Source organism: Actinia tenebrosa, unplaced genomic scaffold, assembly GCF_029948245.1.
Source record: "Actinia tenebrosa isolate PJP-AT-01 unplaced genomic scaffold, QUT_ActTen_1.0 PGA_scaffold17__23_contigs__length_9995812, whole genome shotgun sequence".
Taxonomy (NCBI): domain Eukaryota; kingdom Metazoa; phylum Cnidaria; class Anthozoa; order Actiniaria; family Actiniidae; genus Actinia; species Actinia tenebrosa.
Window position 1 is genome coordinate 8,836,763 of NW_028292577.1, and position 26,958 is coordinate 8,863,720.

Sequence of the window (26,958 nt, forward strand, 5' to 3'; positions counted from 1 at the left end):
TCCCTTAATTTTTTTCTTGTTTTTGCATATTTTTTTATATATATTAGTGCCAAAAATTCAATTAACTTTTTACAAATATCTAATCTTTAATTCCTAATTTTTGTTTATCCATTTTTCATTTCAATGTATCGAAAAAATATAAGAATATAAATTTTGTAATGTATGGGTTACCTGTGCGTTACTTCAAACAAAGATGGCGTCCGAAGTCGGAGGTTTTCGAACTCTACGAGTAAAACTAAAAGAAAATTGCTCGTCATTTCATGTCTTATACTACAAGAAGCATGCCCTGAGAGAAGAGGAGCCTATGAGGCCTTCTGACAGGACATTATTTATCGTTAACATCCCTCCATACTGTAATAAGGTAAATCGAAAGTCATTCATGCTTCTCAGAATTTTCTCATCATCACACGTGCAAATGGCGATTTACTTTACATTCTACAGATTTTGAATGTTTCTTGGACTTTATAATGTAACTCAGTAATGACGATTCAGTAAGAGTAAAATAGTGGTTTATTCTTTTAAAGGGAATTAAGATTGGTTTAACAAAAAAGCCTTATTCTTAGAGATCTATGTTTCCCACATACTAGGTAGTACTGTAACAACGTACCCTCCCCTCCCCTGTTACCTTGCCCTTTGATAATAATAATAATAATGATGATGATGATGTTAATAATAATAATAATGATAATAATAATGATAATAATAAATCATCTTTATTGAGGATACCAACATCACAATCAGTGGTTTACAGAACGGTCTTCATTGTATCATTTCAGTCAAATCGTTTACTTCATAACTTTCAAAGTCTTGTTGCGATATTATTGGTTAGATGGTTGGCTACCATGTTTAATCTATATCAGTGGACAGAGACACATTCATACAAAGTCGTTATGCTTATGTCTCTGTACTGTGATATAAACACTCGGAAAGCTATATATGTATAGAGCACTCACAAAGCAAGAGAACCACTTGGTTACCCCTCATGTTCCTAAGCTTGCTTCTCTTATGCTCTACAGCTCCCAGCATGTTTATATCACAGTACAGAGTCATGCTCACACCTTTTATATTCCTTTATTACAGTAGCAAGTTGTACTGTATGCCCACAAGTACACCTTTGTAATTGTGTATTGAGAGAGGTGTCTTCATTTGATCTTACTATGGGAAAAAATGAGTCTTAAATTCAATTGGTTTGTTAATTCAGTAGATAATTTTGACCCTGCATAAAAACATGAAGATAACTTGAATATAAGTTTACTAAAGGTTCACCCTGGCACTCGAAGATGGGCATTCTATTCATAATCTTTACCACTGAACTTTCCCCTTGCAACACCCCCCACCCCCACCCCCACCCCCACCCCGTCCCACAATATATCTACCTTGTATCGAAAAAAGTTCTAGCAAATAATTGTCTTTTGATATATCATGATTGGTTTGCAGTCTGCTCTGAAAAGGTTGTTTGGTACGTCATGTGGGGCAGTTCAAAGTGTCTTCCTCATGAAACAACCTGGAAAAGTCAAGAAAACCAAGGCTAGCCTTGTGAGCCCAAACACTGAAATCAAGGTAAGTCATAGTGACAACTGCTGCTGATGGTTTTACTGCTAAGTCTGGATCATTAATGTAAAACATATTGTGTTCTACTGTAGCTGTGAGCATTGCAAACCTTAAAGAAATATAGCTTAATATGATTACTCAGAAACTAATTGGAATTTGCTGGTTAAACTTTGTGAACACATATCTAAACATCATTTTTAAGTGGATTTGTTATTTCAAGACTTGTAATACTCAGTAATTTTGTTCTTTCTCTCACCCCCTCCCCTCCAGAATTTCCATTTTCCTTTGTGTGTGGGTATGGATATTTTCTGGAACTACACAATTTGACAAAATAGAAAACCCACATATGTTTCAGGGATTTAAAGTGGCATATGTAGTATTCAAGAAACCGTCATCTCTCAAAGCTGCAATGGAATTAGATAGCACTGAAGTAAAATGCTTATCAGATGAAGAAAATATTATTCTAACAGGAATGGAAAGTAAGTATGGATATAAAAACAGATCAATGGGAGAGCAGGAAGCACAGGAGGCTTAGCCATAAAGTGCTTGCCTCTCATCAAGGCAATCTGGGTTTGATTCCTGCACTCTGCATTGATTTTAGTGGGGTGGAATGGGATTGATGGAATAGGAGGGATGGGTGAATGGATGGATGGATGGATGGATGGATGGAAAAGTAAGCAAATGAGCAATCAGAGTTTAAAGACATGTATTATTTTGATGTCAGAATGGTGCCAAGAGTATGGCTTACAGTATCCAAATCCATCAAGACTCCAAGAAGAAGTTGACAGATATATGGCTACATTTGATGAAGAACAAGAAGAGGTAATCTTGAAAGAAGCCTGACTGCTTGACATCAACCTGTTGTATTCATTCTCTGTGATGGTAAAAATTGCTTGCTTCAGTACAGATGTCTTGTTCAATTCGTGTCTCCATAGTCAATAATTGACTATTATGATGTTACTATGTCTAATGTGATGTTACACAACACAATTTTTATTGCAATGTAGTTTTTAGTGATACATTGTTGCATGAAAAGTTGCCCTCAAAACATAGTGTGAGCGGCAACACAAATCGATGACAAAAACTTTGAGTTTTTAAGGTTGTCTAAAAACCTGCAACATGTTTGCGCAACAAAATATTGTTAAAAATTTATTGCCACAAGCCACGTTAAACAGAAACAAATTTTGTGCAAAAATCTTTCGTTGGGAATTGTCTTGTGAAACACCACCTTCAAATAATTATAAGTTGCTTGCACTGAAGGTAAAGAATGCATTCTGTCATAGAATAACCAAATTTTGATTCTTGTACTTGTACTTGCACATATATATATTTTTTCTTGTGTCATTATCACGCCGTTGCCATTTTTATTTCCACGAGAATTGAAGACCTTGTTTCTGCCTGTTCAAAAGCATCCCGAAGTGCTTGAATGTGAGCTAGGCAAAAATCTATCTTTCCAGCCAACATGGTTGTTGCGTGGGAAGAGTCTATAAGAAAAGACAGCTTATCTATTCCTGTAAATTTTTCATAGGCCAAAAAGGCTGAGGACGAAGCAAGAGGCCAACCTGATGAAGAAGGCTGGATAACAGTTGGTAAAGGAGGAAGAAAACCAGCGTCCTCACAAATAGACGCAACTGACTTAAAAGAAAAGAAGAAAAAGAAGAAAAAGGTATAGCCCTACTAGAGATTTCCGATTTAGCGGATTAGCGACAGTATATTCCACGCTCATTAATCCACCCGGAATATAGCCTGAGTATCAGGTCTTCCGAGGGGGAGGGGGAGAGAAGGGAAGGAAGCCGGCTCTCTCTTTCCCCTCTCCCGGAGAGCCTGATACTCATGCTACCCAGAATATAGGTTAACTCAGTAAATGTTTTGTTTTCTATTGCTTAACGAGCACTATTTTTTTACTTAATATTCTGAACTGGTACTGTTTTATATGACCTTTTTGAACTAAAATATGGTTTGTTGATATGAGTACACAATCAGTCTATACTCAACAAACAAATAAACAAATTATTTTTGCTGACGAACATGTATTATATCAACTAAAATTGTTAAGGCCGATTTACACGGTACAACGTTTGCTTACGAGTGTCGCATGCAATCTGCTTACGCCATCCTTACAACATGGCTACCACTGTCGTATGCGATTGTTGTAGGGTTTTAAAGCATGTCTTAAAATCCTCAGTGGTAGCCGTGTTGTAAGGATGGCGTAAGCAGATTGCATGCGACACTCGTAAGCAAACGTTGTACCATGTAAATCGGCCTTCATACTTCAGTGTTCTCAAATCTACAATGAAAAATCCAAGTTACACTTGTAAGCAAAGTCTTTGGAAAGAAAGAGGTTGACGAAACGTTATCAAAGTTTCTCGAATATTCCACAAATTGTATCGTTAGGGGGAAATCAGTCTGTAAAGAAACGAGTTGATATTCTCTTTCCTACAGTCCTCTAAGAATTAGTCTCCTTCGATTTGCAAGAAATCCACAGGTTGCTACTACGATGGGTTGGAACGGTCTCATGTGACGAAAGATGTCTGAAGAAGCCGAATATACTTTAAGAGAACCAATAGTGTGCTCCACTCGGATACGAAGTGATCTCAGGGCCCTGTTAGCATCTCGCTGTCTTCTGTTGTGGGCAATACGTCTTGGTGTAATGAGAGGAGGGCGGTTAGCATATCCCCCATCAGCAAGCAGCCTTGCTCGTTGTGGAAGATTTCTTATTCTCCTGTGTCCTATAGCAGGAAGTCGTCTGAATGTTTCTGCATCGTTCATACGCCCCGGAAAACTGAAAAATGTATGCATTTATCTTTCAGTAGTAAACAAATGTGTCAGGGTAAATCATATCGTTATGACCATCATAATCATTCATTCATTCACTCATCCATCCATCCATCCATCCATCCATCCATCCATCCATCCATCCATCCATCCATCCATCCATCCATCCATCCATCCATCCATCCATCCATCCATCCATCCACCCGCCCACCCACCCATCTATCCATCCATCCATCCATCCATCCATCCATTCATTACTATCTTAAACCTAGACAAGTCTACAAACTTACCCAGCTACAAGTAGTACTATCAATCCGTCTGCATCGATTACTATTTGCGTACTTATAAAGTGGTATTTCTTGTCGCCTCTATAAAACTCTGCTTGTCTTGGGCCAGATGGTCTTTGAATTCTGTGTGTCGTGGCGTCTATCATACCTACAGCGTTTGAAAAATGTGGCAGAGTGTCCAGAAAGTTACTCCAAACCCTTAGAGAGTGCCATGTGATAAAATTTTGATAGCGGACAAACAGAATTGGAACGATATGATAGATTTCTTCAGCAACGGTACTTTTGCTTATTCTAAAGATGAATGCGAGGACGTACAGTTTCGGGTATTGCCTTAGCCACATAACAACCATGAGGACTCTGTTTGTGACGTCAAGTTTGCAAGCTCTTCGTCTATTAGTTGCTGGTACTCGAGGTGTATGTCTTGGAAGAGTAACGTCTACGGCTATTCTTCGTATAATAGCATCAAAGGATTCAGGTGTTTCCCCGGTCGTGTACCAAAAAACGCGTGGGTAGCTCCGTACTAAACGATAAATATCGATGCCATTGTTTTGGCGGTGAAGAAGCTGATTGCCAAGAAATCGGGCTAAGAGGTTAAATCTCCCTGTTGGTACTATAGAGACCAGCATAAGAAGTGCTATGAGCAGATTCCCTATAACATGGGTAGGAAATAGAGGAACTAGGCGTGGTGATCTTTGGAGCACAAGTTTTACAACTGTAACCACAGACAACAGCGTCATCACAACAAAGGTTGGGAAAGGAGGAACATCCATTACTTGTTTTGAACTTAATAAATACCTATAAACTTTTACAAAGGCGAAGATATGCAAATAATTTGCTACAACTTGTCAAAGCGTGCGTGCACTTAGAATGTATGCATTATTATTAACATAATTAGGAAACAAAACACAAACACAATTAGGAAACACAAGAAGGTTGATAACATTCACACTTAGCGCACGTGGGCACGTTTGCTAGCAAGGCACTCTTTTCATCATTCGTACAAGAACATTGAACACGATGGAAAACGTGAAAAAACAAAGAAAAGCAAGAAGAAATTATACAGAACTGGAGGATATTCTCATTCTTCAGGCTGTAAATACATGTGGGAGAGAGTGGAAAAGCGTGTTGAGCTACATGAGACGACACGCAGAAGTGATGGGAGAAGCAGGAGACCAGTATTTGGTCGAGGATAAGTCCGCTTGCAGGGCTTTACAAGAGCGCCTAAGAAAACGAGCTTCTAAACTGCTCAACAACGCTCTACTTACAAGGTACAATCAATTATTAAACAGGTGCAAAGTGCTTTCCGTAAGTTAAAAGGATAATAATATAAAATTATTCTTATAGGAATGACGATACCACGTCAACAGACAAAACGCAGCGGGAAACACCATCAACATCAAAAATAATTGATGATGAATACGAGTCTTCTCAATCTAGCAGCTAGGAAAGTGCTAAACAAGAAATTGCAGAAATTTGTAAGGCTATTAATACTAGGGAAACGAAGTATGTGGTTGACGTGGATGACAAAAACCTACAGCATGACGACTCGACAGAAATTCTCAAGAAGATCAACAATAGAAGGGAACTTGAGAAAGAGGAAGATAGGTAATTTGATAATAATTTAATATTTTGTAATAATTTGTGCTCAAATTCTTAGATATGGCTTGTAAAACGTGGTTTTCATGCGTTGTTTTTATCTTAGGAAAAGAACTTCAGTGAAGCCGGAGAACAAGTCTAGCAAAAGACAAAAAGTGACGAGAGAGGATAGACTTGACCGATTGCTGGATGCAATCCCTGGTGTTCTCGAGTCAGCTCAAACTGCTGCTCGAGAGCATAAGAAAGCTTTGGCAAGCTGGAGGACTATCCATGGTTTGGTGTCTTCTGACGAAGACTAGAATATTTATTTGTCTTTTGTGGCAGTTACGTTTTGTACGTATATATGACATGCTAACATGATATCTGTCTGATGAAGACTAGAATATTTATTTGTCTTAATTGTAGCAATTACGTTTTGTATCTGTCTGATGAAGAATGGAATATTCAGTATTATTGTCTTGTAGCTGACTACAAATTATTAAAATAGTTTTCTTGTCATTAAGTGGAAAGTCAGACTCATTTCTTGGTAGCTACGATTAACATGCAGTGAAGCTCGGGGCCCAGAGATTGAGAGGTCCTTCAGGATAAAGAGGATAGGGATGCTCGTTGACGAGAAATCGGGGAAAAAATACCCTAATATAAATACAAAGACGATTCAGAAGTTAGTTTGATTTAGTTTACGGCACCTATTTAACGGTTTGACTGAATTCACAACGCATCAGCTACACGATGTACCTATTCCGTTAGTATATGCCTATTCCGCCTATAATCCGCTAAATCGGAAATCTCTAATTGGTGATCACAAACACTAGCATTGTGATCTTAATTTGCCAATTTTCGATCTCTGTTTTGCAAAGTAAAGACAAAAGCTTACGTCAGAGCAACTAGCGCGATTGCACTCTCTTCCAGGTTATTTTTATCAGCAGTGTTGAAAGAGACAAAACGAGACACATCACGAGACAGTATTTGACGGGACAAAACTTTACTTAGATTGACTTACACTACTTTTCAATATAGAAAAAATAGCACAAGCGGAATTTTTCCATTTTGTCATCGTGACAAAATAGAGATTTCGGAGGACTTCAATTAAAGTGTTTCCATGACATTGTTGTAAAAACAAAATTTTCAAGCGTATGTGCCTTTGGAATGTCATGTAACACCTTAATTGACGTCCACCAAAACCTACTTCGCCGGAACAACGATTCCGGACGTGCTATTTAGAAGTGCTGTAATTGTTTACTTAATGTTTCATTTAATTTGGTCTTTAGCAAACGCAAGTAGACTTCTATCAATTTCAACAAAGAGAATCACGAAGAGAACGTAAGTATTATTTATACTTTCATAAACCCACCTAATGTGTCCTTGAAGTCTCATATGAGACTTGGTAGCTCAGTGGTTAGAGCATGGCACCGGAATCGCCAGGGTGGCACGGGTTCAAATCCCGTTCAAGACTCAGAACTTTTTCTGAGTCTTTCAATTTGTAGCTGCATAAGTTGCTTGATATACTGCGAGGATCAGCTCAATTTGATACATTACAACCGCAGTTTAATATATAGTTTATACATATTCTCATACACATACTTCTCAATCACACGCGCGAAATCATACATTTTTCTGTCTCGACAAAGTTTTGGTGGTCTTCGCGTGTTTGCCATTTAATTAAACCAATCCATCCGGTTGGAAAACTGTTTGCTCATGGTAATGAAAGAGCGGGAAAGCTTGACTTCCGACAAATGGTACACGCGTCTAACGGAAGAACCGAAAAGAGCGGAAAAAGAGCGGAGAACTTTCCCATCGGAACGACACATTCCATTTGTTTTCCAACCTAATTTTCCTGTTTTTACAGCTAAATTGAAAGCACCCTTGCCCTTGCCCCTTTGGACAGTTTCATAGGAACACTTTGATTGATATCCACCAAAATCTGCTTTGTAGAAACCATTCCTGTGTTGGGAAGCCATTTCAAAGTCAGGGCAAAAAAATCAATATGTGCTGTAAATCAGATTATAGTTTTCCACTCATAAGAAAGACCTTTATAAAGACTTTTCAAAATGTGCTCTTTCTCTTTTCTTCAGACATTGCTCAATTGAGAAAGAAGTTTGAAGAAGACAAGAAAAGAATCGCAGAAATGAAGGCAGCAAGAAAATTCAAGCCATATTAAACACTATTGACTACTGAGACAAACCTACTCTCTCTCTCGTTTGTTGTTTAGTGTTTACCAAGGAATGGCTGCGGAAAGAAGAATTATTTCCCCTAGATAACCAGGCTTGGGTCAGGGGGGGGGAGGGGAGGCACTGATCAAAGACCTTAGGTTAGACCTTAGATTTTACTGAGTTGAGCGTCCCATCAAGCGAGATTGGATGCGGTTTCTAAAACATGCCCCGACACCACTTTTTATGGCCTGCTTTGTCATCCGTGCGCACACTATTAAATTTTGACTTCCGTTTTTCCAACGCTTTTGAGAATCGCACTGGTACAATCGCACAATAATGATTTTATTTTAGTTGCACTCAAATTTAGTATTTATTTAATGGTTTTTTTTGGGGGGGGGGGGGGGGGGGAAAGGGTGGTATAGTAAGGGGTGTCCGTTAATTACAGTTACCACTGTATAAAAAACTCGCTTGAAATCCATTTTTTTGTCATTAAGATTTTTGTTATTTAACCTTTCACACTAAGGGGTGTTCGTTAATTGAGTTACCACTGTATAAAAACTCGCCTGAAGTCCACTTTTTTGTCATTTAATCTTTCACACTAGTACATTTTGATCGACAGTGATCATTCAAACAGGTCAAGAAACAAAAGTATCAGTTATCATTGTTGGGAGTACATATGGTCTATTGCAGCCTAATTAGGGCATTCTTGCAGACTAATCCAATGGTACAAGATGTCTTTGACCAGTCTTCGCATGTTTGTTGCGTCCGTTACTTTCATCCTTCCGACGTCAGCTTTTTTCATTAACTCGTCAGCAATTCAAGGTAACAAACGGGGTAAAAATATAGTTGCTTTTTTTTTCAGGAATTACTCGAGCATTTGAAAATCGTGTACTCACTGGTCAATTAGAGAGCAGACGCTTATGTTGCATGCACAACGAAGCTGATTTTGTTCTTGTTCATGTTTTATAATTGGTTTATCATTGTCAATTAGAATAGAATAATCTATTTAATGTCACTATAACAGTACAGTATTTAAAATCTAGACCAGGTATAAAACTTGAACATTAGTAGACCTTAGTAGGCTTATCTCATCTGATATCTAGCTCAAAGATTAAACTCCTTGTTTTTAAAACCTAAAGTTCCTTTAACTAGGCTGTAGTGGTGGTGCAGGTCCGCGTTCTATAATTCATTTTTCTTTCCTCTCTCTTTTTATTCTATTTTCATACGAGGAGTGTGAAAGAAATTGTTAGTTTTCTTAAAAACTGCGTATACAAAATGATGCGTATCCAAAAAGCAAGAAAGCCAGACTTGTTGTGTCCCTAGGAAACTCTATCCTCACGTGCCGCGTAGCTCGCTATGTTTTAGCTCCATCGTACAAGATATGGCAAAGTAGATGCTCATAATGCATAAGTTATTTAACGCATGCAGTTAATTAATATGCTATAGCTATTGATAACTCCCTGGTTTCAGGTGTACCCTTTTGCTTTTTAAAACACTATTGACCAAAAAGATTGTACGGAGTGTGAATTCTTTTTGTTTTGATCTATACTAATCAAATCACCGGCCTTAGTATGACAAAAGAAGGGTGTTAAATGCAAATTAGTATTACTATTTTGTACTAAATAGATAGAAAACAAAGGATTTTGTATAAGGAAATTTGTGCAATTTTGCTTTACTAAAGTTTCAAAGTTATTTTGTTTGCACCGTCTATACCCTTAAAACGGACAACTCTATTCCAAGTGCAAACAACATTCATAAACAATTGTTACGTAACCGAAGTGTTACATAACGAGATTACCTATCCGGAACAGCTTCACGTAAATCCGTTTTAACTGATCTTTAGCTTGGATAACAGACTTGCACTGATTGTGTTTGATGTCTTGCCGGGTAAGGACATCCGGAGAATTCTGCACGGCTTTTTATGTGTTGATAGTATTGGGAAAAGTCATCCTCTGAAGTCAAGCATGTAGAGACAAGAAGAACCGTCAAGTAGCCGCTCATATATTATTTCATAATTATAGGAGGGGTAAAGAGGTGGCGCAATTTTTCAACTCCCACTTCCAGTCCAAAAACTTGGAATGGAAGTGACAGAATATAATACCTCGGTACTGCGGTCTGCCCTAAAGCAATTTAAGTCCCTCTATCAGTCCACCTTCCCCGCCCCCTCCCCCCTACCCACTTCGCATTTATCCCCTCCCCCTTCGATTAATGTTGAGCTGGAGGCAATCAAGCTTAGGCCCGCACTGACTTCTTCTGGTGCGATATAAATGAAATCGTGATACCATCAAAATAGTCTGCAACAGGGTGGGCTCTTGTCTGCAGCTACAATAGCGCAAAGAATACGTTTGAACCGATCTAGTAAATTTGTATAGAAAGTATAAAAGGAGACTGACAGACTAATCAGAAAATAAAAAATAAAACATGGCCTTTACCCCGGCTCTCGTTACGGGGTCCTGAGACCGCGACAATCATTCGATACATGTTTTAGTTTAGTTTAGTTTAGTTAGTTTACTATTTCGCACCGTTTTGACTGGGACAAGCCCTTCTGATCTGACCGAAAGTGCTAAGTACGCACCCCTCCCCCGATGGGTTTTAGACGCCTCGATAACACAGATTTGATAGACAGGTCAAAAGAGACGAGCAATGCCACTTTACCTATTTTTGCTCTCCGTGATAGGCTGTCAGTTTTGGATGTACCAGAAATTGCGCAAAACTTGCCAGATTATTGCGATCTTAACGCGGCATTTTTCACTGTAACTTCCGAACCGCTCTTAGTCACAAACTACCATCGTGGGAAAGTTGAATATTATTTTGTGTGCTCCTTTAATGCAAGAAACAGCTTTTTAAATGACGTAATCTGAATTAATTTCGAAACAAAACCTCACTTCGGAGACCCCCAAAAAAAAGGAAGAAAAGAAGAAAAGACGCTACTCCCTTTTTCGAGCACAGAGGGAGGCTGACATTCACTTAAAACTTTTCAACGAATGTTAAAAAAGGATCATTAAGATGTACACTAGGATACAAAGGAACAAAGGCTCTTTCAAATCCTTTTGTCCAATATTTGTATAATAATCAAAATATCGAAAATATCACCATAGTTTCGGTCAAAATTTCCATACTGACCCCTCCCTCAGTATCATTTGTCGTTACTAGTAAAACGTGCGTGGTCAATGGCCTGCAGGCAGTATGCTCCCTGATGGATGGTCTCTGCGTTTTCTCTTCGTTTTTGGCGTTTATTATCTTTTCATGTCAAGCTTTTGGTCTTCAAAAGATACACGAAGGTACAGTGCAACTAATGATTTATTAGTCCGTTGATTACTTTGGTTTTTACACGGCTTTTTGCCTCGTGTTTGAGAGGCCGACTGAAGCTCGGCCGCGCTTTCACTGTTCACGACTTTTGATCTAAAACAGATTTAATCAATGGCCATTCCTTTTTATAAGACATGTTTGTTTTCTGCTGCCCTTTTTCTAATGCTAACAAACCCTTTTACAGTTCCAGTAGCTTTTCTTAAACTTTAAAATGAATTGAGAGGACCTAAAGTTTACAGACAGTTTTACTCTGTTTGAGTCAAAGGTCTCTTATTCGTCTTATCTTTTCACTTCATTCATTTTTCTTAAATGAAAATACTCATAAATTATACACAGCAACAAAAAAAAAAGAAAAAAATTAAAACCTCATATTTCAGCGTACAGCATTTCAAAATAGAATGACAAAAAGTCATTAATTAATTTTCCTAAACGCGATAAAACTTTGTCCATTTTCTTACAAATGATTTTACACATTTTTATCTTACCATATGTTCTTTTAAATTCATTGTTTTATGTTTAATAGTGGCCTTCAACTAGTTGGCATCTAACCGTTGTGCCTCATATTTCTTGACATAGAGGTTTTTCTTACACGTTGGACATCAAATCCTGGTAATACTAGACTATTATGGCTTGTGAGTTGTGTTGAGCCTCTTGAACCAGATCAATATTGTATACCTTTAGCACGCATGAAATAACATCTTCTGTCCCAGACATCTCTCTCCATGCAGGTGCTGAACTGATTTGATTAATTAAGGTTTAGTAAATATAAATCAGTTCGTTGCAAGCGCTCTTGCCATGAGAAAGACTGCAATAGCAAGGCTTTCCACACTGAGAATAACATGAAGGTTATTGCCCTGCGTATTTAGTCTACACATTTTCTCAATATGTTTTGCAATGTTTATTGTTGTATGGAAGATATCATAGGCAAATTGGATGCAACTTTATTTTTATTGTGAAAGGGTAATTAGTGGATCAGCAACACCAGAGCAGCTGATTTTCTTGTCCCAAAGGTGTGGGAATCAAAGGTGGCAAAGGGGTAGTGCTCTTCCCTCTCTTCTTTGGGGTCTTGCGTTTTTGATTCCCAGACTCTTTATCACATGTGAGTGGAGTTCATCAAGTCTCTCCCTTGATTCAAGGGTTTTTCTCTGGGTTCTTCAGTCTTCCTCCCACTTCAAAACCTCACAGGCTAAATTCAATCTGTGAGTTAGCAGTACTGATTTTGATCAGCCAAGAGGCCACCCCAGGATAGTGATAACATGCCTCGGTCACGCTTCCAATCCTCTACGTTGGGTGCAAATTGGGTGCAACTTTATTTTTATTGTGAATGGTTAATTAGTGGATTAGCAACACCAGAGCAGCTAATTTTCTTATACCAAAGGTGTGGGAATCAAAGGTGGCAAAGGGGTAGTGCTCTTCAATCTCTTCTCTGGGGTCTCGGGTTTTTGATTCCCAGACTCGGTATCTCATGTGAGTAGAGTTTGTCAAGTCTCTCCCTTGATTCAAGGGTTTTTCTCTGGGTTCTTCAGTCTTCCTCCCACTTCAAAACCTCACAGGCTAAATTCAAATTCAATCTGTGAGATAGCAGAACATGTCCTGATTTTGATCAGCCAAGAGGCCGCCTCAGGATAGTGATAACATGCCTTGGTCACGCTTCCAAACCTCTGTTTTCATTAAGAAATATCAACCCTTTAGTCTGACATCCTTTCGATAATTTGTTGGAAAGAAAATAATCAAAACGATATGGGTTCTTCAGTCCTCCTCCCATTGCAAAACCTCACAGGCTAAATTCAAATTCAATCTGTGAGTTAGCACTACGCGTCCTGATTTCGATCAGCCAAGAGGCCGTCTCAGGATAGTGATAACATGCCTCGGTCACGCTTACAATCCTCTGTTTTCACTTATCAACCCTTTAGTCTGACATCCTTTCGATAATTCGTTGGAAAGAAAATTATCAAAAGGATATGGGTTCTGTAGTCTTCCTCCCATTGCAAAACCTCACAGGCTAAATTCAATCTGTGAGTTAGCAGTAAGTGTTCTGATTTTGATCAGCCAAGAGGCCGCCTCAGGATAGTTATAACATGCCTCGGTCACGCTTACAATCCTCTGTTTTCACTAAGAAACATCAACCCTTTAGTCTGACATCCTTTCGATAATTCGTTAGAAAAAAAATTATCAAAATGATATGAAAACTTCAAACAGGAAGGGAAATTCTACTATGGAGTACAAATATACATAAATATATGATTTGCATCAACCCAGTGCTTCTTTAATGCTATAGAATTAATAGTCTCAAGCACGTCCACAATATGGATATAGGAACCAGGGTTTTCAGAATAAGCTGGAAGCTGATGGTGCTCTGGAGATTGCTTCAAAATTACTTAAAAAACATTCTGAAAGACCTAAAGAACATGCTAAACTCCAATTCGATTTGTGAGTTAACCATGCTATGACTTAGATCAGCCTAGAGGTTCTTTCAGGGTTTGATCTGTGAGTTAGCCATGCTATGATGTAATGGATCAGTCCAAAGGTAGTTTCAGGGTTTGATGTGTGAGTTAGCCATACCATGACTTTGATCAGCTAAGAGGTTGTTTCAGGGTTTGATTATTGATACGTGTGATAAATGTATTAAAAACAACAAAAGAAAACAAAGCCATTTGGTTTTTAATGGAAAACATAAAATTGAAGAAGAAGCTTATATCCATTCAATTGAAGATTTTCTAGAATTATAAAAGTCAAAAAAAAAAAAAACCAAAGCCTTTCAGGTATACATTTAGTGCACAAAAATCAAATGTTTATTCTCTCGCTTTTGCATATGTTGTATATAATCCCTGTGAATTAACCCATACCTTTGTAAAGTGCCTATCAAGCCTGCAGGATTTCTTCCTGATTTCAAATCATCAAATAGAGAATACCTCTTTGAGAATTAGCTCAAAATGCCTGAAACTTTTGGGGGACATAGCACACTATAATCACCAAAAGTTTCAATCATTTTGAGCCAATTCTCACAGCTAGATATTCCCTATTTGATAATTTGTCTTTTTACAAGGATCCTGGGTTGACGTCAGCATTTTGTGATTTCTATATTGAATATCTCGCAACAAAAAGAAGTATCAAAAAGAAAGTAGAAGCCATTCTTATTTATTTAAAAAGGACTTTTAAATAAGGAAGACATCCTGTGCCTTGAAATATAGGCACTTCTAAATTCTCCCTGGTTTCTTAGCACTAGTTGACACTAGAAAGCATGTATATTTTTAAAATCAAAATAACCCACTACAGATGTTGAATGCTTTGCTGAAAGCTTTTTAATACTCCTCAAACAGATCTTTGTTCTTTTAAAAATACTCTTTTATGCTGTTTATATACAGTATTATATAGCTATATTACTGATGACAGTCTAGTTGATTCATTCATTCAAAAGACCTCTGACTCGTTTTCTCAGTGTGTGGGCTGTTTTATCTGATAAATGTGAGAATTCAAACAAACCTGTTCTTTTAAAAAATCCCCTTTTTATGCCTTTTATATACAGTCTCTTGCTTACTTTATGTGGGTTTTTTTATATGTATTGCAAAAAATCTAACGAACCATTCTTCTTAAAAAAAAACATTTTTACTATTTACATAATGCACACATTGTATATAGATCTGTATTATTGATGACAGGACTTCTAGTTAGGGCAGTTCAAAAATCCTCTTATTTTTTGGTTTGAGTTATTGAGGGAACAGACAGAGCAGAAAAACGATAAGGCTGCTACTTTCGCAATTTATTTCTTTAACTCTCATTCATGCTAAAAAACGTTTAGTGTTTCATTCATGTCTCTTGTGCTTTAATTTTTCACGAAAAAGACTGCTTACCTCAAGCAATTCTACTTTGAGGTATATGCAAAAATGTTAGTTTTTGTGCTGATCAAAATATCATCTCTCTCAACGTTCAGGGCGTCATATCTCAAATACGCATCCCTTAAATTTCCCCAAATTTTATTATTTTGTTAATCAGCCCCAAAAGAGCCTGTTTATGAAACATAAAGCTTATAACACATAAACGTCAAAAGTAAAACCCGTATTTCTGCCCTGTTGAGGGAACATTACCTATTGTCTATAATGCTGGTACCATAATTCTCTGCTATATTATTAATATAATTATTATTTTTAGAGTCAAGCCAGGTCATGCATTTCCATCAAGGTTAAAACATTCAGTTTATTATTCAAAGTTTGATTTCCATCTTGCTTTGAAACATACATTTATGAAATGAACATATATTTGGGATCTGATTTAAAGTTTTAGTTTTTCACAGATTATTGCAAAGCTTAAATTATTTATACAGTTGTGGCTACCATTTTATGATAAATTTATTTGGTTACGTTGTTTTGTTCGAAAAATTCTTTCACAAATGAATATTTTGATGTTTAGAGGTAAAGGCCAGTATTAAAGTTTACAACATTCGTTTGATTAATGAAAGCTTCAGAGTGAGATGGATATCAAACTTTGAATAATAAAATGAATCTTTGAACCTCGATAGGAACACATGAGCTGGTTTGACTATAATATTATATGATATTATCAAGACACTAATTCATCCATTGTGTGTTTTTTTTTCCAAAACATTCATATTATTCTCTAGTCACACCCACAGAGCTTGATGATTAATCCTAGACTTCCCTTCCCCCAGGACTGTCAATATAACAAACACCATTAACTTATACCCTTTAGGCAACTGATAAAAAAAGAAATTTAAAATATGATGGCTGATGTTCAGACTGAAGTGTAGAAATAAAGCAATTTGAATAATATATAAAGCAAAATTTAGATAGTCCAGCATATGTACTTGACCAGTCGGCTGATAGAAATAATGGAAAGGTATCCACCAAGCTTTTGGCAATGTTGGCCATCTTCAGGGCTGTAACATGCAACAACTTACAACTGTGCAGAATCTAACTATTTGTACACGAGGTATTAGAGAGTTTTAGATTGACATTTTTTTCTCCCCGCAAACGGCAAACGTGACCATGTTTTCATAGTTTTCCTGTATTTTACTTTTTACCTTTTGCAAACCTTCTCACCAGGCGCAAATATTCTTTTGGTTTTCTACTACTTGGACTTTTTTGCGATTCGTTTTCAGTAATTTAAAATGATTTTTTACTGGTCAACTGACGTTTCACGTTTGCCGTGAACATAAATCTAAAACTCTCTATTGCTGATATTTCTACTGCAGACCTACTAACCATCTACACCTAATAGACTGATGTGAATATAAAAGTTATATGAATCATAATTACATTTATTTACTACTATTATCATTGAAGTGCGACCTGCAAAGTTCGATGTCTAGTTTGCCTGCAACTATATTTTTTATTTTATTTAGCATTTACCTCACATCAAATCATAGTTTAAAAAAATGAAAAATATAAACAAATTACAAGCAGATGAGAGGTAGGGGATACTGTCACAGGTTTCCCCAATTATGACGGTCCCTTAAATAAAATGACATTAAATTATTGAACATTAATTTAATTAAAGGAGAAAATGTTTTTTGCTAATGATGGTCAATCAAAGAACAGAAATTGTAGATAAATTGAATCACCGTAAATAGCTTTGTGAAACTGATGTTTCGGGCGTTAGTCCTTCGTCGGAGTAAGTGGAAAGTAGTGGAAAGTTTTTTTCTTTCCACTAACTCCGACGAAGGACTAATGTCCGAAACATCAGTTTCACAAAGCTCCTACAAATTCCTACTGTTATTCAGAAACACCAATGCAGTCCACGCTAGTACTTTACTAGTTATCACAACTGAAATATTAAATGATAAAAACTATATCTTGAGGGAGATTTAAGACTGAGCAGAGGTTTTGCACCATCACTAGATGGCAGGCATGTTAGATGGCAGGAACAATACAATTGTTTTACATCAGAAAGAATTAAATTCCCTAGAGCACAGGGATTTTTTGTCCTGTTATCTAACCACAGGCAGTCCAAGCTGGATTATGGCGCCGGCATGTGATGGTGCAAAACCTCTATTCAGTCTAAAAGATTTAAATCCTGTAATGCTCTAAAATCTATAGCCATGATAAACCGTCTGCTGTGATTGGTTAATAGACAGTCCTCGACTCAGTCAATGTTTTCCCATTTCAGACCATGTATTATATTCCCAAGAGTATCATTTCTTGGTTTAACAGTTGCACTCGGGTTGCACATGAGAATACCTCACATGAATATGGATACAACTCAAACAAAGAATATTGTTCTCAAGAGAATGACACATGGTCTGAAATGGGAGAAACATTACAGCTGAGCTGGAAGATTTTTTTTACAGTGTACTCAATTTAAGCAAGGCAATCAAATATCAATCCTTAACTTAGATTTTTCTTTCCATACTAGCTTGTAACTCACCACTTGGTATCCAGAATGGACAAATCCCCGATACTCACCTGAGTGCATCCTCGTACTCTTCTTACCTCTACATTGGAAGAGGAAAGCACATGGACATGCAAGCCAAATACTGCAGACTTAACCATCAATTTGCATGGTGTACAAACAAGGGGAACAAGGAAAAGTCATGGTTGATGGTTGATCTTGGTCGAATTACAAACGTGACTTCTATTTCCACCCAAGGATTTGCTGGTGTCAGCGACTATTTTGTTAGTTCATTTAAACTTGCATATAGCATTGATAGAAATTTTTGGAAATTTGTAAGGGAAAATGGAGTGGACAAGGTAATATGAGACTATATAAAAAATCAAATTTCAGAAAACTTCCATATCTACTTTGTAAGTAATATATAGAGTATGAGTGGCCGTGTTGTATCAGATATACAACCACAAGGCGTAGCCGAGTGATTGTATATCTGATACAACACGGACACGAATACTGTATATGACTTATCAAACGTCTAGGTTAGTTCCTTTGTGTTTCACTAAAATTTTCAAAATTAAAGTGAATTTGGCCAAGAAAATCCAACTTGAAGTTTATGCAAATGAACACAGTTTCATATCAGATTTACAACACTCTTCACAGTCGTGATTTCTGATCGTTCACAGTCAAAACGACTCAACCTACCCCTCCCTGGGTCCATCAATGATTTCATTATTTGAATATTGAAATTTAGGCCCCGTCCACACGTATCCAGAAATTTTTGTATCCACAAATTATTTTTTGCAGATACGAAAATGTTTGTGTACACATGCAGCGTATTCGAATTGTTTTCACCATCCACACGTATCCGTTTTCTTAAAATTTCCAGACGCATGTGGACGCAACCCGTATCTGGAAAAAAAATTGCGGATACACAAATTTGCAGATATGTGTGGACTGGGCCTCATTATTCTTTCCAAGAATACGAAGACACAAGATTGGAAATAATAAATGATTCAAGACTCGAATTCTGATTGAATTATACATTATAAGTAACGCCACAATATAATATCTATATCACTACTGCAGCTTGACCTATTTTAAATTTATGGAACTTGCTATAACTAAAATATTTTAATGTTTCATTTATCGAGATTTATTTAATTTAATGCTTTTGTATTTTGTTTGGTATCATTTGTACAGGTATTTAGGGGTAACAAGCATGGTTTGGACATCAAAAACAACAAGTTTAGTCAGATTGAAGCTAGATACATCAAGATCTTTCCTGTCTCCTTTTATATCAGAATATGTCTTGGGATTGAACTCTATGGGTGTGTTCAAGGTAAAATGATACAATACAACCCTGTTCTCTTGTACAGTATAATACAGCCAATCAAAATGCAAGAATAATTATACACAATAATAATTGCTATTCTATGCTTTTTGACATGCACATTTATGCATCCAATTTTTCCCTTTTCTCCCTTCTCTTTATCCCTTTTTTACTTTTTTCCTTCTGTCCAGGGCTTATCAGCCAGTCATCGGAAAATGTACCACCAGAATTGATAATATTAATAATAATAATAATGATGATATCGTCTGTACAATTGTTAAACTTGTATACATCTTTGTATACATCAGTCATGCAGATATTTGCTTAGACTATTCATGCCCGCAATATTCTGTATTCATGTAGCAAAAATGTCTGAAGTTGAAATAAACTAATAATAATAATAATAATAATAGCATTTATTTAAACTTATCTGGTCAAATCTTTGTCTTGCTAGTCAGACCTGAGTAATATTGAGCCAGAAACGAGATACCGAGCTGAAAATAAGTTGGCCAGTCCTTATGGCCAATAACTGACCAGCTGTTATTGTTAGTAATGCCTACTGTCCTTTCTTATATTCAATGATTCAATCATCCATCCCTCCCTCCATCCCTCCCTCCCTCCCTCTCTCCCTCCCTCCCTCTCTCCCTCCGTCCATCCATCCATTCATCTATCATTCCCTCCGTCCATCCATCCATCCATCCCTCCCTCCCTCTGTCCATCCATCCATCCATCCATCCCTCCCTCCCTCCCTCCATCCATTTATTCATTCATTTGTCCCTCATATTCTATACAAAGTTACATAGCTTAGCTTCATAAGATCCTTTATCTTTTTTGGCTTGAACTTTTTGTTGTTTTTTCTTTCTATTGCAGGATCATCCATCCCTGCCACTGCCACTCCAACCACTCCTCTCATTTCAACTTCAAAAATAACACCTAGTACTTTATCTCCCACATCCACTACCATTACTCAAAAACCCTCTGTAACAACTCCAATAATCACAAAAGCAACAAGCATAAAACCTACAGTAAAAACTTCTGTTAATCTGTTAATAACACCTAGTACTTTATCTCCCACATCCACTACCATTACTCAAAAACCCTCTATAACAACTCCAATAATCACAAAAGCAACAAGCATAAAACCTACAGTAAAAACTTCTGTTAATCTGTTAATAACACCTAGTACTTTATCTCCCACATCCACTACCATTACTCAAAAACCTTCTGCAATAACAACTCCAATAATCACAAAAGCAACTAGCATAAAACCTGCAGCAAAAACTTCTGTTAATTCAACCAACTCTACAAAATCACCTTCAATAGCAACTTCATTATATACCACAGGAATCCCAAGCAATCAACACTCTACCAGAGTACCATCGTCTCAGTCAGTCTCAGCAACTTCAGCACATCCATCTAAAGGACCCTCAACTGTTGCAATGACAATGATTCAATCATCCAAGGGAGTTCCTACTACCATAGCTACCTTTATAAATGCCTTGCACAAAAAACACTTTAGTGAGGATGAGAAAAAGAAGGACTTCATCATTACTGGATTTAGTATTTTTGGTGGTTTGGTGTTGCTCGTGATTCTACCTATATTAATATTCTGCATCGTTAAAAGAAGGTACAATTTACTTTAAATACTTTTAGATTTTGATTGTCGGAGTTTGAGTCTGTTCTCAGTCTGCTAAATTACTAAATAAACTAGCTATTACATGTTGCAAGTAAAGTGCTGTGATGGAGTAGGCATGAAGTGTTATTTGGGTATTTATGGTTTCTGCATATATTGTTTATCTAATGCCTGTCTCTACAAATTCATTCAACATAACTTATTATTGACTTTAACTTGACAATATAGATATTGTTATAGCGTATCCTTATGTATTTATAGTAGCATGAGTTATATAGCAATATTTATTTTAAGATTCTATTGTTTCAATCAGTGCATAGCTATTAAAACATTGGTAATTCTCATTATTGACAAAGTTGATTTTATTTTTCAATCTTTCCATCGACAGGAAGAGAAGTTTTAATGTGGACTGTCAGTTAGTAGATCTACCAGAATATCCCTATAATATACAGTAAGTACATGCTAGAGTAGATATCAGTGGCAGATCCATGGGTGATTCCATGAAACCCTCTTTCGTTCAGTACAATATAATCAAAATCCCCCACCTTTGTGAAGCCAATCTTTTTCTCCATGCTCAGAGAATGAACCTTTGTGAAGCCAATCTAGGAACCTCATGCTCCTGCCCACCTTTTTAAATTCATTGATCTGCCACTGGATATTATAGAAAAATAACTGTAACACATGGCAGGAGTAGATACAGAGGGTGCCCTGCAGTGCGCCGAGTTAGTCTTAAGCTTTTTTGAAGCGATGCATAATACCTCTAATTTGATTATACATTTCTTCATTTGTGACACCCCCATAACAAAGTCCTGAATCCCCCCCTGCATCATCATAGTGAAAATGTACTCTATGTCTTATTGAAAAGAGTGTTAAGAGACTCTTAGTCACCAAGTTATACTGTATATCATTCTCTTCTTTTGTATTTGGTTTGTTAACTTTTCATGGTGTGATTAATTTCAGGGTGAATTCTAATGAGTCTTTCATTGCACTAGAAAATGACTCAGCTGTGATACAACAAGTATAATCAAATCTAGCTCTCAGGAAACAAAACAAGGTATGACTAGGGGAAACAGCCTGGGATTTCAGTTTATACAAGTAGTCTGTTGGCAGGATTCTTGCTTGGTTTAGGTTACATATAGTATGGACTAGTTGGTATTGTCAATAACATGAGGTTGGCAAGTACACCTGAGCGGTTTTAGGTATGAGTGGTAAATGATAGGTCACATTTATAGCTGTTTAGTGTAGCCATACCATATCTTAGCATAACAGTAACTACAGGGACTCCTGATTGTCTGAATGAATTACTTGTAGACAATAGGAAGCCATTTCAATGCTACACCATGTTATATCGTGTATGTGCTGTAAGTCAGTACAGTATGTTTCCCATTCGTATTTAAACCAGAATGTTAAGCTGACATAGTTGTGGTACATACAACTTTACCCAGGCTATACAGGCTTTGCACCATCACGTGATGGCAGCCATGACAGGAGGCAGGAATAATTGAACTGTGTAATCTGGTTTACATGAAAAAGAATTATGTTTGCCAGGGAAAAACGTTGTGCCTCCTGTCATGGCTGTCATCACAAGATGGTGCAAAGCCTCCATTAAAAAATGTGTTGTTTGAGCAATGTTTCCTAACACACTGTAATTTCAGACCACATTTCATTCCCTTGTTTGAGGTTATATTCACATACATACTCCATGTAAACATTGCTTCCATTATAGTATGCTATACTATTCAAGGGAGTGAAACTTGGTTTGAATATATTACACAAACAGTTTGCTCCAATAAAAATATTGCCTTAGTCATTAAACTTGGGCATAATATGTGAGGTATATTATCAATAATTATCAATGATTTGATAACTCTTCAAAATCAAAGTGTACTGTTTCAGTGAAAACATGCACTATAATGTGTTAAATAATAAATTAGAATATTTTGGTATTAGGAGCTAAAAGACAGAGGATTTTTGTCTAAAAGCAAATCAATCAACTGATTCAAATCCAAACTATTTCAGTGTAAATATATGCAAAATCATAAGTCTCTCAGAAACTTGTCTTTCAGTGGCTAATAAACCTTACCCGAATTCACTTGAATGATTACAAAATAATGGTTTTAAGTCGAGGTTGGACTTGATGAATAAGAGAATCGAGTTCAGTCTCCACTTCAAACCATTGTTCCGTGGTCATTCAAGGAAATTCAGGAAGGTCTATTACATTTTTTTTCACATTAAATGAATGCTATGTACAGCATTTCAGTGTAAATAGGTACATAGTTTAAAACTTTCCAAGCACTAGTTAATAATTGTTGATAATTATTTTTTTCTAAATCTCCTAAACAACACTATGTACAGTATTTCAGTGTAGATATGTACATAGAATAAGAATAATAACTATATTTAATAATAATACAATAGCTTTATATTTTTTGTACTATGTACACGATTTCAGAGTAGATACGTGCATAGTTTGCGATTAAGTACTACAAATCTGCTCGTTATCCGGATTATTATTAAGCAAAAATCCAATCATTGATTTAAAAATTATATTACACCGTTGTGACACAATAATTGTATACTGTTATACAGTGTTCCAGTGCAAACATGTATTTCATATAACTATATTTATGAATGTTCTATAGAAAATGTACAGTATTTCAGTGAAAATATGCACACTTAAATCTATGTACTGTCTTGGGGTGAACATGTAATTTTATAAGCAAAGATTTTGAGCCAATATGTTGCCTTTGACTGTAAAAACTGTTGTAACACACAGCTGTTTTAATGTTAACATATGATTATACATTGTCTCAGCATAGAGAGAAAGTAGGTAGACTAGGAGCATAAGTACAGTGTTTCTTCCATTAATATTTTGTTGAAAGAATATTTTTCTTCTTTTTATTATTTTTATATGCTGTTCCAGAGTGAACATATATGATAGGAAAATATTTATTAATCTATAGGTTAATTTTCTAATTCAGAGCTTATGATAATCTCATAGTAATATTAATGAAATTTCTGGAATATGTACAGTATTTCAGTGAAAATATGTACATAGAGGTAATGATTTTATATACTGTTCCAGTGAGAACATATATTTATTTCTTAAACTTTATTTATATTTTTTAATACAACAGTATGGAACTAGAAATGCCTTTATTTGATAATACAGTGTAATGACAGTAGTTTATTGTTATAAATCTTTATCAAATTTGCTCGAGTGACTGTGATAAATACAGCTCGAAACTTCATGAATAATTAATGAGCATTTAGACCTATCGGGTCCTTCAAATTCATCACGTGCATGGATCTTTATACCTGATAATAGCTCAACATGGATATCTTTATATAAGGATTTCCAAATTATTTATGATTTTTTGAACTGTCTTTCAATAAATTCGCAGATCGTGTTTAATATCAGGTCTAAAAACCCTCAGCTACACCTTGTGGTTTTAAACCTGATATAACACTCCTGCTTATTTATCAAACTATACTAAATAGATAACTACATCATGTCCATGTACTTCAACTCAAAACCAATATTATTGTTGTGGTCACTTAAGTGAATTCAACTAAGGTCTATACATTGAATCAAAATAAGGAGAAAATTCGAATATCTATTCTGAACTGACTATCCTCTCAATGTGTGAAAATAAGTGTTTCCACATGAACGCAAGGCCAGTCAAATGTTTTCCCTATATTTTGGTTTGGTGTATAATTTTGACTTTTGCAACTCTTGATTCTCTGTGGAGATTTGAGACCAAAGCAATGGAGTAGGAAGAGGGGGAGGGGGGGGATTGTTCGATGCTTACTTGCTCCGGGGGCTGTTGAAGGCTTTATTGCTCCTGGGGATATCAGAGGCTTTTTTGCACCAGTCCTCAAACAGTTAGACAGTGCCATAAGGTCTTGGGTTATCATGTGAAACAAGGCAAATGATCACAACGCCAGAGCAAGAAAGCCATCCGAACAATGGTATAGGGACACCCTACCTTTGGTTTGGGAGGTCCAGTAAGCTATTTTCAAATCCTAGGCTTGCTATACCAAGGTTTACAAGTTAAAACGATTTGGATATTTTCTATATATCCACTGTGTCTGTCTGTCACAGTGTTCCAGTGAGAGCATGTGCCGGTCATTGTTCTCTTTACATAGTTAATAGATAATGTTATCAAAATTAATTTTCTATATTATATTTTTTGTTTAATATCTGGTACGATATTCCAGTGCGAATATGTGCAGGTCAGTTGCTGGCTATGATAAATTTGTCGTAGAAGTTGGGTACCCTTTGTGCAGACATTAAGCCTTTTCCTTCCCTCCCTTGAAAGAAAATCGACAAAAGTTCCACTAGCTGTTTAACCATTTTTTTTCCTGCAAGGGAGGGGTAGGTAAGCAATGGCTGAACACAAGATTAATTTAAGTTGTAATGTGAAAATAGACCTTTCCAGAATTCTCTTGAGTGGCCGCAAAACAATGCTGGCATATCGAGGTTGGACTTCTCGTTTTGTTGATACATTAAAGGTATTTTATGAAGTCCAATCTCAACTTGCAGCAATTATTTTGTCGTCACTCAAGCCATTTTAGAAATCTTGATTGTTAGTCAGACATTTTTATTTTAAACTTGTTCAGGTTATAACCAGACATGTTTTGAATTGCCCCACCTCATAGTCAGTGTATAATTTTTTTTAAATAAACCAATGGGTTTAATATAAAAAATGTCTTACTAACATTCAAGTCTATCAGTTTCTTTTCGTTACACCGTCCTTTTGAATTCTCGAAAGGTCTATCTTCATAATTTGTTACATAATTTTTCAATATATGTTGGGCTACCTGTGGTATAATTCGTCTGGCGTAGTATTCGAGTGGGGATATATGCTGGTAATAGTTCTCGTTGACAGACTTTGATGACTTGTCGAAGTTAAGGTAAAATAAATCATATATTACCAAATTCAATAAATTTAACATTGAAATACTGCATTCTTATATGTTCTCTGCAGCAACATGAATGCAACTCCTGCCGCTTTCTAACAACAGACCAAATCCACTGCTTTCCTATTCCATTTCAGCCCACGTCATTCCCTAGATTATCATTTCTTTGTTTAACGGTTGCGCATGAGAAGAATCTTATTCTCAAGAGAATGGCATGATCTGAAATGGGAAATTTTTTGACTGAAACGCCATAAAGAAGTGCTTGCACAGACACGCATCTCGATATACTTTTATTTTGAGTAACGTCCACTTTGAAAGGCGCATCTGAAAAGTCCCGTTTACACTAGCGAGTTTTGCGGCGATTTTTGCTGCGATTTTTTCGGCGATTCTGTCCATGATAAATAATGGTAAAGAATTTACTTGTAAAGTTTTTTCAGGACACCAAGGTTTTCCTAGACGATTGCCTCTTGAAGGATGAGACAAAAGATTTTATATTTCCGAAAATTGCCACAAAAATCGCCAGTGTAAACGGGGCTAAAGAGTGAAAACTGTATGCGCATAAATGTGTTTTTCACGCAATGTTTATCTGCTACAGCGACACCTGCAGCGTTCTTGCTTCCCACTCATCTGCACAACTTGAAAACATTGCTACAAACAGCTGAAACGGGGATGTTTTTATCATGGCCAAACATGGCGAAATACATGGGGCTTTATTATTGTTCTTTGTTCAATGATAGAAACAGGATAAATGACTTTTTCGTTTCATGCGCGTTAAAAAAAGCAGCGACTGGTAGCCCCCAATATTCATAGGATAGAAGGATAATAATCATTTATCTAAAAGAGAATATTAAAATTACTAAAACCGAGAAGTTTGAAGGAACTAAGTTCAAAACTCGAGAAGATATGAATTTGCAATAATCGAAATTTTATATGGAAATATTCATAGGTAGGTAAAAGGTTTTCTCACAACATTTTGGACCTATTTCCTTCAAACTTAACCAACTTGGTTTTATTTAGGCTGCGTTCTACCCAACGCAACTGTTAAGTCATACGAGAGAA

General features: G+C 36.5%; 3 protein-coding genes across 7 annotated transcripts; all 3 read left to right on the forward strand.

The window, feature by feature from the left end:
* The first annotated feature begins 187 nt into the window (after positions 1–187).
* LOC116298440 (ribosomal RNA-processing protein 7 homolog A) lies at positions 188–8,394 on the forward strand. The gene is made up of 7 exons (XM_031706918.1): positions 188–361; positions 1,438–1,560; positions 1,907–2,030; positions 2,276–2,373; positions 3,080–3,217; positions 7,478–7,529; positions 8,282–8,394. Exons 1-7 carry the CDS (start codon positions 194–196, stop codon positions 8,365–8,367), a joined length of 789 nt encoding a protein of 262 aa, XP_031562778.1. The 5' UTR covers positions 188–193; the 3' UTR covers positions 8,368–8,394.
* Positions 5,631–6,057, forward strand: LOC148910428 (uncharacterized). The gene is made up of 2 exons (XM_089031852.1): positions 5,631–5,881; positions 5,958–6,057. Exons 1-2 carry the CDS (start codon positions 5,631–5,633, stop codon positions 6,055–6,057), a joined length of 351 nt encoding a protein of 116 aa, XP_088887978.1.
* Positions 8,395–8,799: 405 nt separating the features above from the next.
* On the forward strand, positions 8,800–25,944 carry LOC116298421 (lactadherin). 5 transcript variants are annotated; one of them, XM_031706899.2, is made up of 7 exons: positions 11,526–11,640; positions 12,192–12,277; positions 18,038–18,372; positions 19,214–19,352; positions 20,214–20,970; positions 21,365–21,427; positions 21,937–25,944. In XM_031706899.2, exons 3-7 carry the CDS (start codon positions 18,139–18,141, stop codon positions 21,998–22,000), a joined length of 1,257 nt encoding a protein of 418 aa, XP_031562759.2. In that variant the 5' UTR covers positions 11,526–11,640; positions 12,192–12,277; positions 18,038–18,138; the 3' UTR covers positions 22,001–25,944. The 5 variants fall into 5 exon arrangements, with proteins under 5 accessions (XP_031562760.2, XP_031562758.2, XP_031562756.2 ...); XM_031706900.2 differs by lacking the exons at positions 11,526–11,640; positions 12,192–12,277 and adding an exon at positions 8,800–9,181 and having other exon boundaries at positions 20,688–20,970; XM_031706898.2 differs by lacking the exons at positions 11,526–11,640; positions 12,192–12,277 and adding an exon at positions 8,802–9,181 and having other exon boundaries at positions 18,038–18,297.
* Positions 25,945–26,958: the final 1,014 nt, after the last annotated feature.

What these genes read in the sequence shown, in the direction of transcription:
- LOC116298440 (XM_031706918.1), top strand. Translation starts at nt 194, where the DNA reads ATGGCGTCCGAAGTCGGAGGTTTTCGAACTCTACGAGTAAAACTAAAA. An exon ending in TATTCTAACAGGAATGGAAA is followed by an intron (nt 2,031 to 2,275) that starts GTAAGTATGGAT and finishes TTTTGATGTCAG; the next exon opens with AATGGTGCCAAGAGTATGGC. An exon ending in AAGAGAATCACGAAGAGAAC is followed by an intron (nt 7,530 to 8,281) that starts GTAAGTATTATT and finishes TCTTTTCTTCAG; the next exon opens with ACATTGCTCAATTGAGAAAG.
- LOC148910428 (XM_089031852.1), top strand. Translation starts at nt 5,631, where the DNA reads ATGGAAAACGTGAAAAAACAAAGAAAAGCAAGAAGAAATTATACAGAA. An exon ending in AACAACGCTCTACTTACAAG is followed by an intron (nt 5,882 to 5,957) that starts GTACAATCAATT and finishes TTATTCTTATAG; the next exon opens with GAATGACGATACCACGTCAA.
- LOC116298421 (XM_031706896.2), top strand. Translation starts at nt 9,091, where the DNA reads ATGTCTTTGACCAGTCTTCGCATGTTTGTTGCGTCCGTTACTTTCATC. An exon ending in GGGAAAATGGAGTGGACAAG is followed by an intron (nt 18,373 to 19,213) that starts GTAATATGAGAC and finishes TCATTTGTACAG; the next exon opens with GTATTTAGGGGTAACAAGCA. An exon ending in ACTCTATGGGTGTGTTCAAG is followed by an intron (nt 19,353 to 20,213) that starts GTAAAATGATAC and finishes TTTCTATTGCAG; the next exon opens with GATCATCCATCCCTGCCACT.